This window comes from Sebastes umbrosus, chromosome 17 (assembly GCF_015220745.1).
Source record: "Sebastes umbrosus isolate fSebUmb1 chromosome 17, fSebUmb1.pri, whole genome shotgun sequence".
Lineage (NCBI taxonomy): Eukaryota > Metazoa > Chordata > Actinopteri > Perciformes > Sebastidae > Sebastes > Sebastes umbrosus.
In genome coordinates, this window is record NC_051285.1 from 25,006,670 (window position 1) to 25,023,861 (window position 17,192).

Consider the following 17,192-nt stretch of genomic DNA (forward strand, 5'->3'; position numbering starts at 1 on the left):
ATTAGGAGCACAGGAGGACACAGAGGAACAGGATTGTTTTTCACAAATGATGTGTCTCATGCACTACTGTCAGGATAAAGTGGCTGTTTTATCAAAAAAAAAATCATCAATCAATCATATTTGCTCAAAGTTACCGACCGCAGCTTTAACTCTGACGGCCATGGGTGGTTATTAAATGCTTAGAGTTATGGAAGAAAATAAAAAGGTTGGTAAAACATGACCTCTAATTTGAGAAAATGCACACAATCAGCCTCCAACACAGAACAAAATCTATTTCAGCTACTCAATATCATGTATATTTAAGGTTAATAAACTCCATTTCACAAAGTGAAGGTAGATTGTTTGTAGGTGGATCCTCCATTGCGCCTCCGGTCGAGATGACATTAAACAAATGTCATGAACATTAAGCCGACCGGTGCTATGTGAACATTTAAATGGACACCGTGTTATACCCAGTCTGAGCCGCAATAACAAAACAATTACACCACAACAGCAACAAGATGTGAGCAGCGATGTGTATCCATGGTGAGTGGCTAGGAGCCTCCACAACTAATGCAGTGGCCTAGATCCAGGCTGCACACATCGATCAGATTGACAATTGAGAGGCCGTGTCGTGGCCGATAAGGCTGTTGGTTTTTTTTTTTCTATGGCGGCTATGAGGAAGCCCATCTATTAAGATGAAAGGGAAAAAGGACGAGAACTGAGCGGCCGTGCCAGTGGCATTGTAACAAACTGGTGTGAGTGGCTAACAGGCCTGGGGAGGAGGACAGGGGAGGTAGGGCATGTTCTGAATAAGCAGAGGCACACAGAGGTCACCGTGGAACGATTCTTTTCACCTTGGTGGCCACCGGTGTGCTGCGAGGATGCGCTAAGAGCACAGCACGACATAAATCTGCTCTTCGCATCTATCTGGAGGTAATATGGAGTGACGGCATGCGCTTCATTTGTTCATTAAACCAGTAAATTCAGATAATTTGTGATGGCTGATTAAAGACAGCCAATTATAAAGAAGAAACACCTGTGTTTGCGTCCCACATGTACAATACATCACAGTGTGGACCGTAATTAGTCTGGCTATTGTTAAGTATCAATTAGCAGCTTTTAAATCATTTACACTCATCATTTAGTATCCGCTGTGCATTACTGTGTACTACTGAAAGAATAATTCATCTGTGCTCAGATTAATCTTCCTCTCATCACTTATCATGCAGCACCACCTGCTGGATATTAAGGGGAATAGTGGTTAAACAAACTGGTGTAAAGTATCAGAGAGAAAAAAAAATCTGTCCTTCAGTGTCTTTGATGCTCTGCAGTTCTGTCTTTATGATGCATACATTATGGGTGGAAGGCCAGAGGTAATATCTGATGCCACTGCACACAGTGACACTGGCTTTTATGTTTGTATGGAAGTGAGTAATACTGTTGGCCTACCAGATAGTGCTGAATATGTACAACTATAATTCTGGGGTCAGTCCACTTTACTCATAGTTTATACACTAAGGCAAAACTGTTTCAAATAAATGTCTGTTTTAAATGGGTTGAGTTGAATAACTGTATATTTAAAGGATAGTTTCACTTTTTTTTTCAAGTCAATCTTAAAACAACATGCCTAAAAAGCTTTTAGCTGGGTTTCCACCAAAAGTTCCCAGGACTTTTAGCCCCTGGAACCATTTTTCAAGGAACTAAAAGGTTCCTTCAGCCCACTGGTGTCTGTCCGTCCACCACCGTCCACCCAGACCTGCGAAGATTAGGCAAATTAGTGACGGTCATCCCTGCAAACTCAATCCCTTTTTGGAGGGTAAAAAGGCCTCGTAAAATGTCACCCGGAACTTAATTTAGACCTTGGTCCCTGCAGTCGAAACGCAATGAGTTCCTCAAAAGGGTCTTAGTTCCGGGGGGAAGGTTCCTGCTGTGGAAACAGGGCTTACGTTTGCTGTAATTGGTTCTCCTGTTGATACTGGTCAAAACAAAAAGAGGTCAGGTAATGGGGGACAAAATCCACAGCCCTTGTTATGTCGAGTGAAAATCAAGTGGGTATCTACCAAACTCACACTCTTTTTAGTACCAATTTCCCTCTTTGTGTTACTATCCATCATCCAGGAAACAGTGCACATGGAAGCACAAAAAGGGAATTTCATACAGAATACAGAAACCAACAATCCACTTTATGTACATATGGGCATGTCAGTTTTGTTTTAGGAAAAAGTGTGAATCTACCCTTTAAAGGAAAGCTGGATTACAGTTTCTCTCATTTTATTTCTTAATCTGTTTAGTGCAGACACAAAACAAGCTGATGGGAAACTGTTGGGGGCCCCTAGAGATCACGCTATAAGCACCCAGAGCCCTAGTGGTCAGCTCATGCTTTCAGTGTGGAGGGGCCCAGGGGACCCTCATACTGTGTTCACACTTCCATTTTCAATGGAAGCCGGTGACATGAAGCTACAAAATGATGGCCAACACTTGTTGCTGCGAGACGGGTGTGACGCACTACAAATCAAAGTTGAGCTGGTCTCAACACTTTTCAGCGCTCCAATGGCACGGTGAAGCCTCAACCAATCATATGTATTTGTTTCACCCTGTTCCGTTCCCAGTGCTATTTAAAGACACAACTACGTCAACGAGCACTTGAGCAAAACTTCAGCGACGACTCGCCGACAATGTAGCTGGCCACGCTGGCCGTTTTGTTGCTTTTGTCGCTCGTAGTGTGAACCTAGAAGGTCAGCTCACTCTCACAAAAAGGGAATTTCACACAGAATACAGAACAACAATCCATTTAATATACGCTGCCGTTCAAAAGATGGGGTCTAGTCAGAAGGCTGAGAGGACTGCTCTATATTTCTAAATGGTCTTTCATGCCTTTAGGTTGTAGAAAGTCGTCTTTATAAATAGATGTCATTTTGTATGAAGGGTTTGTACATGGAGAACAAAATGCTGTACAATGGCTCAACCAGACTGACAAGTGAAAGGGCAGAAAGAGACAAAGATGCCTCTGAGCAACAGTTCAATAAGAATAGAAGAAATCACCAGTCACTGGTAAAATAAACTGGAAGCTTGGCATCAAAATGTGAGAATAAAGATTGCTGCACAAGATGAATAGTGATGAAAAAAGTTAATTTGCATTGGAAATTAGTGAACAATAATCAATCAAATAATCACCTTACTCCACTGGCTGATTTATGGTGGTGCACTCTATTCATTTTACATTTGTATGTGTGAAAAGATAATAAATACCTAATTGTCAAATTATCAAGTTTGCATGCACATATTCCTGGGCCTATACTCAGTATGATCCAGATGTAACAAGTAATGTAATGGTAGATGCCAAATGTCATAAAGAAATATAATCTAAAGCCAATCTAAAGGAAAGTTTGTCTATTAAGACCCTGTGTCATAATCCTAGATCAATTTGATATACACACTAAAATATTGCCATCATAAATACTTGTCTGACTGAAAGCAGTTAAACTCTATTATGCATACAGCATATAAAAGAGGCACTGTGGCAGAGCCGAGATTACTAGGATTTCTTCACTGCATCCAAACAGAAAATAATAACATTACCTCCGAATGTAATTTATTCAGAGACTAAGAACATGTTACCAGCTTTACAAATTCTATTGCTTGAGAAATCGACCCAACCCCGGCGTGACACATTTGGTTTCTAGACCAGGACACAGCACAGACACAAACACCAGACAGACTGCAGACTCCTCTGGGGACACACAGACATAAATCAAGGCTGCAGAGGAGAGAAATGTTCCTCCCACACATTCATTGTCTTCCCCATTGGCATAATGTCGACAATCCTGTGGAGGGGGTGATAATGTGTCTCTTTACAAAACAAATGTTTATGGACAGAGCATATGTGGCCTGTTGTTTTGTCAAATGTGTTATATAAAATCATTACAGTTTCAGACACATTATGGCACCTGTTTATCATGCGATCGGCAATGTTTTACTGTCAGGTAATTCTCTATGAGTCAGTTTTCTGCAAATTAGACTGTCATCAGGCCATTAAATGGGGCGTTATCAGTGGTTATAAGCCTCATAGATGTAGGTCAATAGGGCCCTGCTACACCCAATAGTAGGTTTTATCATCTATTCACATGGTCGATCACTGAAAGAAGGAATAAAAGAAGACGAGAGTCACCTCCAGTGACTGTAGTAATTATGACAGGAGCAAAAGCGAAATTTAAGCGCTGTTTTGAAACATCCCAGTGAGCATTTTTCCGTTGAAAAGACGTTTAAAAAACGATTATGGTCACCGGTGAAAAGACGTTCAAAATTGATTAAAGAATTAACGTTTTTTCACCGACTATTTGAAGATGTTGATGAACGTTCACATTTAAACCATATTTCACTGGGATTTGCAATAGTGAAATGTTTCATCCTCTACATTGTGCTGATAATATCATATCCTAATTTTGGAGCCTAATTAAGGAACCACATCCAAATCCAGGTGAAATATGGTCTAAATATGAACGTTTAATCAGCGTCTCCAACAGTTGCGGTTCTAGGAATTTTTAACCGGGGTGGCAAAGGGATGTTTAGAGGTAGCCACTCGGGATAGTTATCTTAAGCCAAACACAATGTTTTTCCCTAAACTTAACTGAGTGGGAATTGTTGCTGAAACCTAAAGAAAACAATTTTTTTGTGTTCAAAATGTAACGTTTCATACAGTTTTACAACATGTTAGAATGTGTTGCTTATATCTATGATGGTTATAGCGAGCAATAACGTACATTTAATGGCCTGATAACAGTTGAATGGGCAATTCTAAAGAGTAATAACCACCATAAGGAAGAGGTCACTGCTAGCTGCAATTGCCAACACGCTGTCCTGTTAATGCACTCTATGATGATGTAATGTATTTTGTCGTACCTATTGTTGCTGTTGTGATTCAATGTTTGTATGTTTTATGTGTTGGATGCTGCTATTTGACCCTGTCTTGGCTTGGTTTCACTTGTAAAAGAGGTTTTAATCTCAATGTGACTTCCTAGTTAAATAAATGTTATGATCTATGGATTCTGACTGATGGATTCTGGTCTCAATTGCATTAAATGTGAACAAAAAGGCCAGCCAATCCTCCTCTTCCCATCCCTCCAAATACCAAAAAATGAATAAAGACAAAGACAACAAAAAAAAACGAAGATACAGCGAGACATATTGAGTTATTGGTGAATAAAGCAACAGGTATTGAATAAGCTACAGCCATAAAACAAGCTAGTGCAATAACTAAACTTGCTTGTGTTATTAGAAATGTTATGATATAACAGATAACACCAACATGTTCACAGTAATGTCATCTTAAGAAACTCAATAGATCTTTTTCCTATTGTGGAAATTACTCTAGAAAAAAATACAATATGTACTCAGATTCGGACTATAAATGTCCTAAATAATAACGTAAGTGAACAGGCAGTTGAAAACCGTGAATCACCCTGATGTGTCTGCACCCACACACACACACACATGAATGTATACAAGACAGGACAGCACTACCATTGAATTTTTGGCAGCTCCAGCAAGACATCAGAGGAAGCAGCAGCTGGCACCGTGTACAGAGAAAGGAAGGGAGGAAGATGACGGGGGATATACGGAGTCTGTCAGAAGCAATGTCAGGTCACTGCTCTCCTCATCTGCTCTCTGGCGAGCTCCATTCATCTTGGCAGATAGCAATTTATATGTCAAGTTAACCTCCCTCCACAGACTTGGCTCCGATGTCTTGACTGGGGCAGTACAACTCCGCTGACAATTCTTCAATTCTAGTGCAATAACACAATTACAGGGCGCGGGATAGAGCTGGGGAACAGCTCTCGCAGCCGTAGTACATTAACCTCCTCTCACCACAATAGCTGACTTCATGCTCATACAGTGTCTGGGCAATGCAAAGGCAACATTAGAGAAAAGAGAAGCTCTTAAACAGAAGCAGGTCAAAGGACTACAGTTAAAAACCTTCAGATCCCATTCTGTGAAAAAGATACTGGTTATGTTTTATGATGTTATAGGTGGCGTTTCCTTGTTGGTATTGCAAGACAATTTTAATTAAAATTTCTTAGAGGGTAACTTCAGTATTTTTCAACCCCTATTTTCTCATGTTTTTGTGTCTATCTGACTAATAGGGACAATCATTTCTGAAATTGGTCCCGTATTGAGGGAGAGCGCTGTAGACGGCAGCTGCTCACAGGCTGCAATATGGTGCTATCGGGGCAAGCTGGCACCGTTATTTACGTCCACTAAATGTGCTTGTTTTTGCCATGACAGGCTCTGATTGTTACAATAAGTGTCTGACATTATGGAAACGGTGGAATAGTGGAATCCATCCATGGTGGAAACGTAAGTGCCAGCCGGGCAGAGTTTGTTGTGTTAGAGTACAGAAAGCGTAGCTTAGTGTTATCTAAAAAAATGTCAATGTCATGACTGAAATATTTAGATGAATTCCACAATGTTGATGAGAGTTTTGAATTCGATGGCTGTCCGTATTTATTTGAGTCAGAGTACACGGACAACTTATCTTCATACAACGGTTCGTATGATATCTTACGAAGAGTTATTCCTCATTTTTTGTGCATTTTCCTATGAATGTCCAGCAACACACTACAACAGACAGTCAGGACTGTAGAAACAAATCATTGGTGCCAGCCTGCCCTCCATGCAGGATTTATACATCTCCAGAGTCAGGAAACATCTCACCCTGGACGCAACCTGTTGCAGCTACTCCCCTCTGGTCGACGCTACAGAACAGTTCGCCAAAACGACCACACACAAGAGCTGTTTCTTCCCACAGGCCGTCACTCTGATGAGTACTGAATCCTGTAACACCAAACACTCACTGCACTTCACTGACCCTGTTAATTATATATGTTTTATAGTTTATCCTCAGAGTCAATATTATATATTATACAATATACAATATTATAAGCACGCTGTTTGCACTGTACATACTACCAATCCAACTACCTCATGTATATAAAGCAACCTGTTACATTAATAATTCCATTAATAATTTATTCCAGCACCCTTTGCACTCTGCACTATTGACTTACTGTCTACAAATTTCATTGTTTTTTTATATATATAAATACCTTTTATATATATTCATATCTGTACATAGTAGTCAATGTTCATGTTTACCTTGTTCAGCTTTGTTGTCCTTGTTTTTCAGCTGCTATGTCTATTTCTGTGCAAGTGCTTTGAACAAAAAAAGTCAAATTCCTTGTATGTGTTCTCACTTGGCCAATAAAGCTGATTCTGATCTTAAAGGTGCCTTTGTTATACTTCAAGTTAAATCCCATGGAGGGGCAGTAAGTGCACAGTATTAAGTCAATGAACCCCGTCTGTCACAGAGGAGATTATGGGAAGTTCAATAGCAGTTTCCCCCTCCTCTGCTTTGATTCTCCCAATTTATTAAACTGTGAGAGATCATATCAGCTGCCTTAAGCTGCAGCTGAGCACGAGCAGGCAGGCGGGCGGGCATGGCTGTTGGATGAAAAAACAGATGGCTGGCCAGGGACCCAGAGGCACCAGGCAGTAGAGGAAGACTAACAACATGTTCATACTGTAAGTTTGTTGGCTTGCTCTGCCCGACTGCAGGAAAAGAATCAAATAGCCTCATCACTGCATATTCCCCAAACTCCAGTTCAACTCACAGATGCAAACAAACCAACAAATCAAACAAACTCTTAAACTTTAGTTAAGAAATTCAGGGTGAACTCAGTGGAAAATTGGCAGACACATATGGAACTTTATCTACTGTATGCATAATAAATATTACTGATCACCACCGTTTGACCAGTTGGAACGTTTCTATGGGTTTACTGGAAATGTCTTTCATGCAGAGAAATCATATAACCTATGGCCAAAAGTATGTATAAGTATATGTGTATGCCTGAACATTACACCCATATGTGATTGTTGAACATCTCCTTCCAAAATCATGGGCATTAAAATGGGCACTCCACAGATTTTACACAAAGATTAGTTTACTCACCATGGTTGAGTGGTTTTTAGCCTGTGATAGCAGTTGTATATTGTCTTCTGTCTTGGTCTGATAACGTAACCCTGATGATGTCATCATGTTGACTTGGACTTGGAGACTGCAAATGTATACAAAAATCCTGTGTTACACACTGGGGGTAAAATGTGGCATAATAAAGCAGTTATGAAGTTACATCATGGGAATTGTAGGCTCCAGCTTTTGGCACTGAGCAGTTTTAAACACTAAAAGTGCCTCAATTTCGATTATTATTTTTTCTTCTGGGAAGACTTTCCACAAGATTTTATAACATATATACCCACAAGGGTTTGCTCCAAGCCAGCCATAAGAGCATCGGTGACTTCGGCCACTGATGTTGGGTAGTAACGCCTGGCATCCCAGTTCACGGTGATGGATTGGGTTGAGATCGGGGCTCTGTTCTTCCACACCAAACTCTGAAAAAACATTTCATTTGCTTTAAGATTTCCCCACACACTATAGCTTCCTTGCTTTTTCTACTTGGCTCTCCGTGTTGCACCCAATCAACAAGTTATCATCTTTCAGCACTCTCACATACTTTATTTCACCAACCTGTGCTCTCATTATTTTTGTGAGTTTTAGTAGGTCCATTTTCATTGCAGCACTTTCCCCCTCAAACTTCACCACTACATGCAAATGTCCCCACTGTTGGACTAATAAGGGAATATCTTATCTTATCTTTTTATGGAGGACTATCTCTACAAACGTCCCTCCTTCCCTACCATGGTGCAGCAACCAACAGGAAGCAGCGTAAAAGAGAGATAACAATTTTCTGATTCTGATTATGAAATAACTATGATAATGTCAACAGGCTTGGGAAATACAAATTAAGAAAGACTGTGTGTTACAAACTGGATACGAGGACATTTACAGTGCGAAGTCTTACAAAAGAGGGGATACGAGGTGGAGTTTGACCTCCTCATATTTGCCAAAAATGTAATTCCTGCTATTTCCTGTACTTTCAGTGTCAAGTAATTATTTTTGTAGTTCAGTCACATCAATTGGCAAACATGATCCAAAATCAAGGATCACATTCAGAGGGATATCTGTGTGTTTTTGTTAAGTGATGTTTCATCCAAACTCTTGCATGAACAAATATGTCTTTATCAGAAACAATATTACTAAAATTAAAAAAAATACTATTATCAAGCCTTTGTCAAGTGTACATTTCTGCTCTAGCTACATGGTTCATTTGATTCCCTCCTGCTTTTAGTCTTTAATAATAATAATAATTGTATTATTAGGGTGTATAGCAGTATAATAGTATTATTGCAGTCAACAGTGACACATATGTCAGTGCTATGTGTGTGTTTAAATTGTGTTAATTTCCCTTATTACTTACAGCAGTGGTTCTCAAACTATGGTACGTGTACCACAGATGGTACGTGTGCTCCCTCTAGTGGGACGTGGAGGAATCTCTGAAATATTAAAAAATAAATGAAATATAATTATTAAAAAACATATAATACTATCAAAACACTACTACAATTGAAAATACAATACAATACACCATCCTGAAAACAAGATATATTTAGATAGGTATTGTGTTACAGCAGCAAGTTATACAGTAATACACAGTAAATATACATATCAACACAAGAAATATATATCTATAGAATACACAATATAAATAATATATTAAAATACACCAGAAATATACCAGACTACTACAACTAACATGGAAAATATAAACATAGAATAACATGCTATATGCATTAGCAAAGAGTGCAATAACACACTATATATATAGGCTAGAGTACAGTCATTAAAAATGAAAGCTATTCCTACTATTCCTAACTATTCCTGAGCAGCTCGAGACCTATTTTAAAACAAATTCTCAGGTCCATTCTTACTCTACCCGTCAATCTCTAGATCTTCATCCCCCTTAATTCCTCACTAGTAGAGGTCAATTTCCGATAAGATTTAGGGGAACCAAATTATGGATTAGCTTTTCACATCTATCAATAAACTGTTCATCTGTCAAATGTTTCAAAAGTCACTTAAAGGGTCATTTAATTGCTGTCTTTTAATTGCTTTCCCCCATGTTTTCCATGTATCTGTTTTTATGTTTTTCATTTTTTCCCACTCACAATGTTGTTTGGTTACGATTACCAAGAAGTCATTATAGATATTTAAATCAATATCCTCCTCACAAACAATAACCATACACTTCCACGCAACACACACACACACACACTTGTCTTTTTTGATGTATTTACTGTATTGTTATTGTTGTTATTATATATATATTGTCCTAATTGTTTGTTATCACTATTATGTAGTCATATTATTTCTTTATATTAATCTTGTCTCTAGGTGGAGGCTTCAGATAAGCTCAGTGGGTTTTTTTCGCCTTTTCCTGCACTGTATATTATTCATTTATTAATTTTGTTATGTTATATAGTCTTAAATTGTGCAAAATAAATAAACAAACAATAAACAAGCTGCAATACCACCACTATCCTAAAGATATAACATATATATATATATATAAATTACATATTACATTTTATTTTATGCTTTTTTCTGTATGTGGATGAAAATTCTTATATTTTGTGAGGTGGTACTTGATGTAAAGGTTTGAGAATCACTGCCTTACAGTATTATAACCTGTGGAGTGTCATGTGAAGAATCCTCCACTAGGTGGCGACATTGTATCATCTCACATCCGACGCGCCGTAAATATCCAACTAGAAGAAGTTTGCGACGTCTGGTGTCGTAAACCATATGGCCTATGTCGTGAAACAACGTAAACGAGCAGCTTATGGCTTAGCCTGAAAACAACAGCTCACTTTTGTTTTTTGGTTTTTACTTTTGCTTATGTTTCGTTTGGCGACGTGGACATTTGTATTAGATGGAGACCGATAGCTTACCATGAAACTCCGGGTGCAGAATGACAGGTGAGATGAAGCTTTTATTACCAACAGGCTGATAGGAAACATCTGTTAGCTGCTAATGCTAATGCTAACGGCAGAACCAGCTCTCTGTGGAGGAGACGAACAGCTGGCTTCTTGTTGTTATCACTACTTCTGGGGTTATTGGCCAGACATTACTGATGTAACTGACGTATAGTTCAGCTAAAGTTAATTATCTTTCACTCATAGCCTGAGTGAGATGTTCTGGATGAACAATACACTGCTGGCCAATATAAGTTAGTAAACACAAGCACTTTAGACTAAGCTGCTGGAGTTACCCTGCACCATACTCAGTCTTAACAGCTTTCTTCATCTCATGGTATTTCTATATCTGGTAGATTGTTTTTGCACTTTGCACTACTAACTTTTTTTTTACTAACATGTTTTGCACTATGGAACTGTGATGCTGGAAACTTGAATTTCCCTCAGGATCAATAAAGTTACTATCCATCTACCTATCTACCTATCTACCTATCTACCTATCTACCTATCTACCTATCTACCTATCTATCTATCTACCTATCTATCTATCTACCTATCTACCTATCTACCTATCTATCTATCTATCTACCTATCTATCTATCTATCTATCTATCTATCTATCTATCTATCTACCTACCTACCTACCTACCTACCTACCTACCTATCTACCTATCTATCTATCTATCTATCTATCTACCTATCTATCTATCTCTCTATCTATCTATGTTAATAGAAACATAAAATACTGTTGTCTTCATTTGTTAGCTTTTAAACATTCTACAAGTTAATACTCCTGCAAAATAACATCTATATCCCTGTGATCACAAGGTTATCTTATTATTGTCACCTATTTAAGACACTTGTTTGCTGGGAGCCTCCTATTCAAAGATAAATGCAAAGTCCTGCAATAAAACATAGTGCTATACAATCTCTATATGAACTATGCAACTTCTATTAATTATTATACAACTTGTTAATGCAGCTATGATCACAGTTGATGCTGGACACATTGTAACTGAGGCTGCAAAGCAGTGGTGGAAAGTAATAAAGTACATTAAGTACAATTTTGAGGTACTTTTACTTTACTTGAGTATTCCATTTTATTTTTACATTATACTTCTACTCCAATACATCTCACTACATGTATTTTACGGCTTTGACTTTACAAACAAAACATATGATCAACTTATTAGATATGATGCATTGCTATATATTAAAGGCCCACATCCCCCAGAGAGCCCCTAAAGTCCCCTCAAATTATTATTTTTTTTAAATCTTGTAGCACACGATAATAACTTTCAACTTTAAATATTAAGATAAAAAATATTGACTTTTTCAGGACCTTGTAGTTTCCTTGATTAAACATCTGAAAGGGGTAATTTTGCATATTGAGGACTTTTACTTTTGCTACCTTAAGTACATTTTGCTGGTAGTACTTTAGTCAAGTAGAATTTTGAATGCAGGTCTTTTACTTGTAACAGAGTATTTTTACAGTGTGGTATTGTTACCTTTACTTCAGTAAAGGATCTGAGTACTTTTTCCACCACTGCTACCGTACAACAGTTTCTCTTTTATGTCAAAGGAGTGATTCCAGAAGAGCACTGAAACTGAGGGAGTCTCCTGCTGTAATGCAGCCTGATTCAAGCGAGCTGGGCGCTCATGAAGGAAACGGTTTATCCCTAACTCTGCAACCAGAGCTGACCAGGACACCAGGCCCTGGTGCTGCTGCTGCTGCTGCTACCAACCCTGAATGCAACGAGGTGCGGGTAACCATGACCAACAAGCCTGGCGAGTCCAGTGGAGGCGCATCATCCAGGAGGTCCAGAGTCAACTCCCACAGCCACACCCATGCTCAGCCACACGCACACAATCGGGTGCCGCACCACTCGAATACGGAGCCTGAGCTTGACCCGCCTGACTCTGATCTAGACTCTGGAGAACCGAGCACTTCCATGTCCGAGCTTCGCTGTCTCTTCCGCTGGCTCCAAAAGAGTCTTCCTTTCCTCATCATACTGTGTGCTAAACTGGTCATCCAACATGCTCTTGGTGAGTATGCAAACACCATTATTGCAACTGTGAACACAAGACAATGTGTAATACTCTTTCTCTCCATTCACCAGGTCTAGCAGTTGGGGTTGGCCTCTTCACAACTTTTCTATATGTGAATAAAAACATTCAAACTCAAGTCTTTCTTCAGGTAAGTTAAGAACACAAAACATTAGTTGATTCCTTATGTATTTCATTGCTATTAGATTCCTAAACCGTGTTTTTGCCTGCGTGTTCCCTCAGGATCGTCACTCAAAGCTGCAGTGTGTATGGCTGCTACTATTCCTGATCTCCTCCACCCTCCTGCTTTACTACACCTTTCTCACTGAGACACTTCACCATTGGTAAGAGTGAATGCATCGTCTCACGTTATTAGTTAACCCAAACAACAAGACTGTGAGGCTGTTTCCCGTAGCCAGTTACCTCCAGAACACACTGTGGTCATTTCTTTATACTCTGGCTGACTTGACTACAGCTCTTTCATCCATCAGAGCTCCTGACTTAAACATCACAATACATTCTTTACTAGTACAAATTGAAGAGTAAAATCTATATTGTGGCAGATAGAGCAGTGTATGTTCATATTGCCCACCTGTGCTGTAGTTCAGTAAACAGCTAAACCTTAACGTGCCACTTAACCTGAATGTCCATCTCCTTCCAGCCTCATCTTCCTCAGCCCAACCATTGAGCCGCTGGGTTTCTGGGAGGTTCTGTGGGTTGTCGGCATCACCAACTTCATAATAAAGTTTCTCTTTATGGGGATTAAGTGCCTTATTCTGCTGCTGCCATCCTCTCTGGTGACCTACAAAACCCAGGTGAGAGTGGTGGATTTCTCCTTAGGATTGTTGGTTAAGAAGAAAATATCACTCTATCTAATGTTATGTCTTGGTGGAGCTGGTTCAGTTGTTACTATTCAGTGTGTTTATGTCTCCAGGGGAGGTGGGTGATGCTGACTGAGGAGCTGGGTCAGGTCCACCAGTCCACAGCTCCCGTTCCACTGTGGTTCCGCTACCTGGTCACGTACCAGGAGGTTGACGGCACCCCTGGACTCACACTGGGGGTCCTGCTGGCTTTGCTCTACCTCATACTGAAGGTGTGATCCGTCAAACTAACCAACAATAGTGTGTGTTTCATAATGTTAAAAACTAAAAGTCAAAGTTTACTTTTCTCTCTCTCTCTCTCTCTCTCAGCTTTTAGGATTGTACGGACAGTGGACGTCTTTACTGAAAACTGTGAGGATATTTGTAAAGGGCGAGGTCAGTGGTAAACAACTTCTTTGTTAAATATCTAGTGGTCACATTCAGTAACCATCTATTTTGAGATGTTTTGTTCTGTTTCTCAGCACACAGGCTCAGCAGCCATTAGGAGTCAGTGCAGCGAGGCCGGAGACGTCTGTCCAATCTGTCAAGGAGAGTACAGGGAGCCTCGGGTTCTACTCTGTCAGGTAAAACCACACAAGTGTGTCATACCATACCATTGGTCAGGGTTTGTTATTATTGTAGTTGCAGTATTTTTAATTGAATTTATTAATTAGCTTTTACTGTGCCGTGTGGGCATCGATAGGCAAATTAGGATCCTTAAGGCGTCTGTCACACACATCCTTCCTCTTCAATTCTATGTTATCAAACTTTATCACAGTATACAGCAGTTGCGGATATCATGCGCTTTAGATCACAACTTCGTATTCACTTATTACTTAAAGGATAACTTTGGTATTTTTCAACCTGGACCCTATTTTCCCATGTTTTTCTGTCAAGTGACTTTTGTGGACAACAAAAATTGACCACTAATTGACCGCTAAACGAACTGTAATGTAATTTGGGGCAACCTGGGGCCTGTACTACGAAGCGAGTTCAACATAACCAGAGTACCAACTGGCAAAAGAAAAAAAAATTCCAATGCGTAAATTAGCAGATATATTAATTTAACGGAATACTAAAAAGTCAGACATAGTCGTCCAGATGGGGCAGTGATATTATAAGTAGCTTTCAGAAGTGTAATGGAGGAATAGACTACACTTCATTATGGCCTTTGACAAAGTTTTGGCGTGTATGACTATTTCAGCCTTCTTTCAGCATGTGAAATGGACTTGAGAGCAAGTAATATAATAAAAAAGATGATATAATAAAAAGATGATTCAAAGCGGTAAGCATCCACAGCACACAGCCGGCTGTCCTCTCTGCATTTGTCAGTTTAAACTGTGTTGATTTCAGCCTGAATTAGGATTTAAACGTCTTTGTCTTTGTGTAATATTATCATACGCACCGAGCTTTGATTGGTCAGTAGGTGGTGCTTTTATACCAGTTGATCTCTTATCTGGAACATAACCTGCTCCGGAGCAGGTTAGATGTTCAGCATAAGTTACCATGGCGATCACCCCGGTAAGAAGTGAACCACCTTTGTAGGACAAAAAACCCAGGGTTAAACCTGAAGTTACCTCGCTAACCGCAGATCCTGCTTCGTAGTACAGGCCTCTGGTACCGTCAGTTTACGTCCACTAAAAGTGCTTGTTTTTGCCACTGTTACTTTAAGTGTATGACAACTTTATGGAAAGGACCCTCGAGAGTAATAATACCTTTTTCTTACCTTTTGCTTGATCCGGTCTGTTTGTTATTGTGGGTCTCACTCGGAGTAGCCTCGCTCTGAAAAATAACAAAGCTATCCTTTAAGAGAGAAACTCTGTAATATTATGAAAATTTAAAATCTAAATCCGAATTTTCATACAGTTTCACACTCGCAATTTTCTTTTTATTCACCACCCTGCTCACTTATTTGCTACTGGAATAATAACCCCTGTTTTTCTTTTGGTATTATATTAATTTTCTCTGACCCCCTTATGTTTTCCTGAATCAGATCAGTTCTGTAGATAAGTGCGGGACATGCTGACATGCTGTTGTTTTTTCTGCCGTGCAGCACATATTCTGTGATGAATGCATCGCTCTGTGGTTTAACCGGGAGAAGAGCTGCCCTCTCTGCCGCACCGTGATCACGGAGAAGGTTTACAAGTGGAGGGACGGAGCCACATCTCCACACCTGCAGATTTATTGATTGATACGGTATAGGTGAAGGGCTTTTGGGTGTGGGACGTTGGTATTAGGTGTATTTCAAATGTGATTTTCCGTGGCTGTCAAACCCCGTTGACGAGTAATGTTGTACACACTGTTTGTTTAATCAGCTAAGGGCTGTGCCTCCTGCGGGCCGAGGTCAGTAAAGACACGTTTCTGGCTTATTTACCAGTCCGTCCCTACTCGTCACTCACAGACGATTGAAAGTTGATTATTTTCATGCCCCCATGTGATCTTTGATTTTTCTATTTTAAGTTGTTTCCTCTTGTTTTGTGTTGCTTTTATTCACCTTGAATCTTAATATAAACTTTCCTCACGGGGCAGCAAATTGTTCTACTTGTACATATGGGAACATCAGAGAAATATATAAAAAAAAGTATTTTAAACAGATTTTTCCTTTATCACGCATTTCAAAACAACATGCAACATACAGTATGAACCCTCTCTTATCCAGTGTTTCCAAATTTGTAGAAGCGACTTCTGATATGTCACAATAACCGTGTAGATTTAAGCAGCTGCATACCTCGACGCAGGAGCGCTTGCTGAATTCTGCTTTAGCTGTATCTTTGAGTTTGAACAGGACTGCAGAGGCTTTTTGGAAGCCCAGTTCACAGTAACATCACAGGGTCCATGAGACCTTTGCCAGCCTGCATCCAGGCACTGAAGACGTACATGGCAGACTAAAAAATAATAAGTTTGTTATGGATAAAGTTTTGCTTTTTGTGATTATTCTTTTCTGTTTGTCTGATACAAAGGATGCAACTGAGCTTGTGAGATCGATTTACAAGTAAATTATTTTTCTATAGAGGTGACATAGCCTCGCTTTTATAAAAACCAAAGACTGGGAGAAACATCTATTTTATTATGTACAAAAATCATTTCACTGTGTTATTTTTATCCATTTAGATGCATAAGCTTTCTGAATAAAGATCTACCATTTGAATTGTGTTTGTGACTTGTTTTAGTTAGCAAACTAAGAATCACTTATTTGCTATAACTGTCTTAGACCATCATTGAAGTCTAAATAATATTCAGACTGGTGTCCAGAGGTTGAGTAGAGCTTGCTTCAGTTTTAAAGGTACAGTATGTAGAATTTGGCGACATCTAGTGGTGTGGTTGCAGATTGCAACCAACTGTGTACCCTTCCGCTCACTCCTCCCTTTCCAAGAC

General features: G+C 39.4%; 1 protein-coding gene across 1 annotated transcript; it reads left to right on the forward strand.

The window, feature by feature from the left end:
• The first annotated feature begins 10,727 nt into the window (after nt 1-10,727).
• rnft1 (ring finger protein, transmembrane 1) lies at nt 10,728-16,965 on the forward strand. Its single transcript, XM_037749226.1, has 9 exons — nt 10,728-10,914; nt 12,494-12,957; nt 13,032-13,108; nt 13,201-13,301; nt 13,619-13,772; nt 13,892-14,050; nt 14,148-14,213; nt 14,300-14,401; nt 15,871-16,965. Exons 1-9 carry the CDS (start codon nt 10,889-10,891, stop codon nt 16,003-16,005), a joined length of 1,284 nt encoding a protein of 427 aa, XP_037605154.1. The 5' UTR covers nt 10,728-10,888; the 3' UTR covers nt 16,006-16,965.
• The last annotated feature ends 227 nt before the right edge of the window (nt 16,966-17,192 follow it).

Bases quoted from the DNA above. Each gene is read 5' to 3' on its own strand.
- rnft1 (XM_037749226.1), top strand. From the start codon at position 10,889: ATGAAACTCCGGGTGCAGAATGACAG. The intron at 14,214-14,299 runs GTCAGTGGTAAA...TCTGTTTCTCAG, and splicing joins GGATATTTGTAAAGGGCGAG to CACACAGGCTCAGCAGCCAT. The intron at 14,402-15,870 runs GTAAAACCACAC...TCTGCCGTGCAG, and splicing joins CTCGGGTTCTACTCTGTCAG to CACATATTCTGTGATGAATG.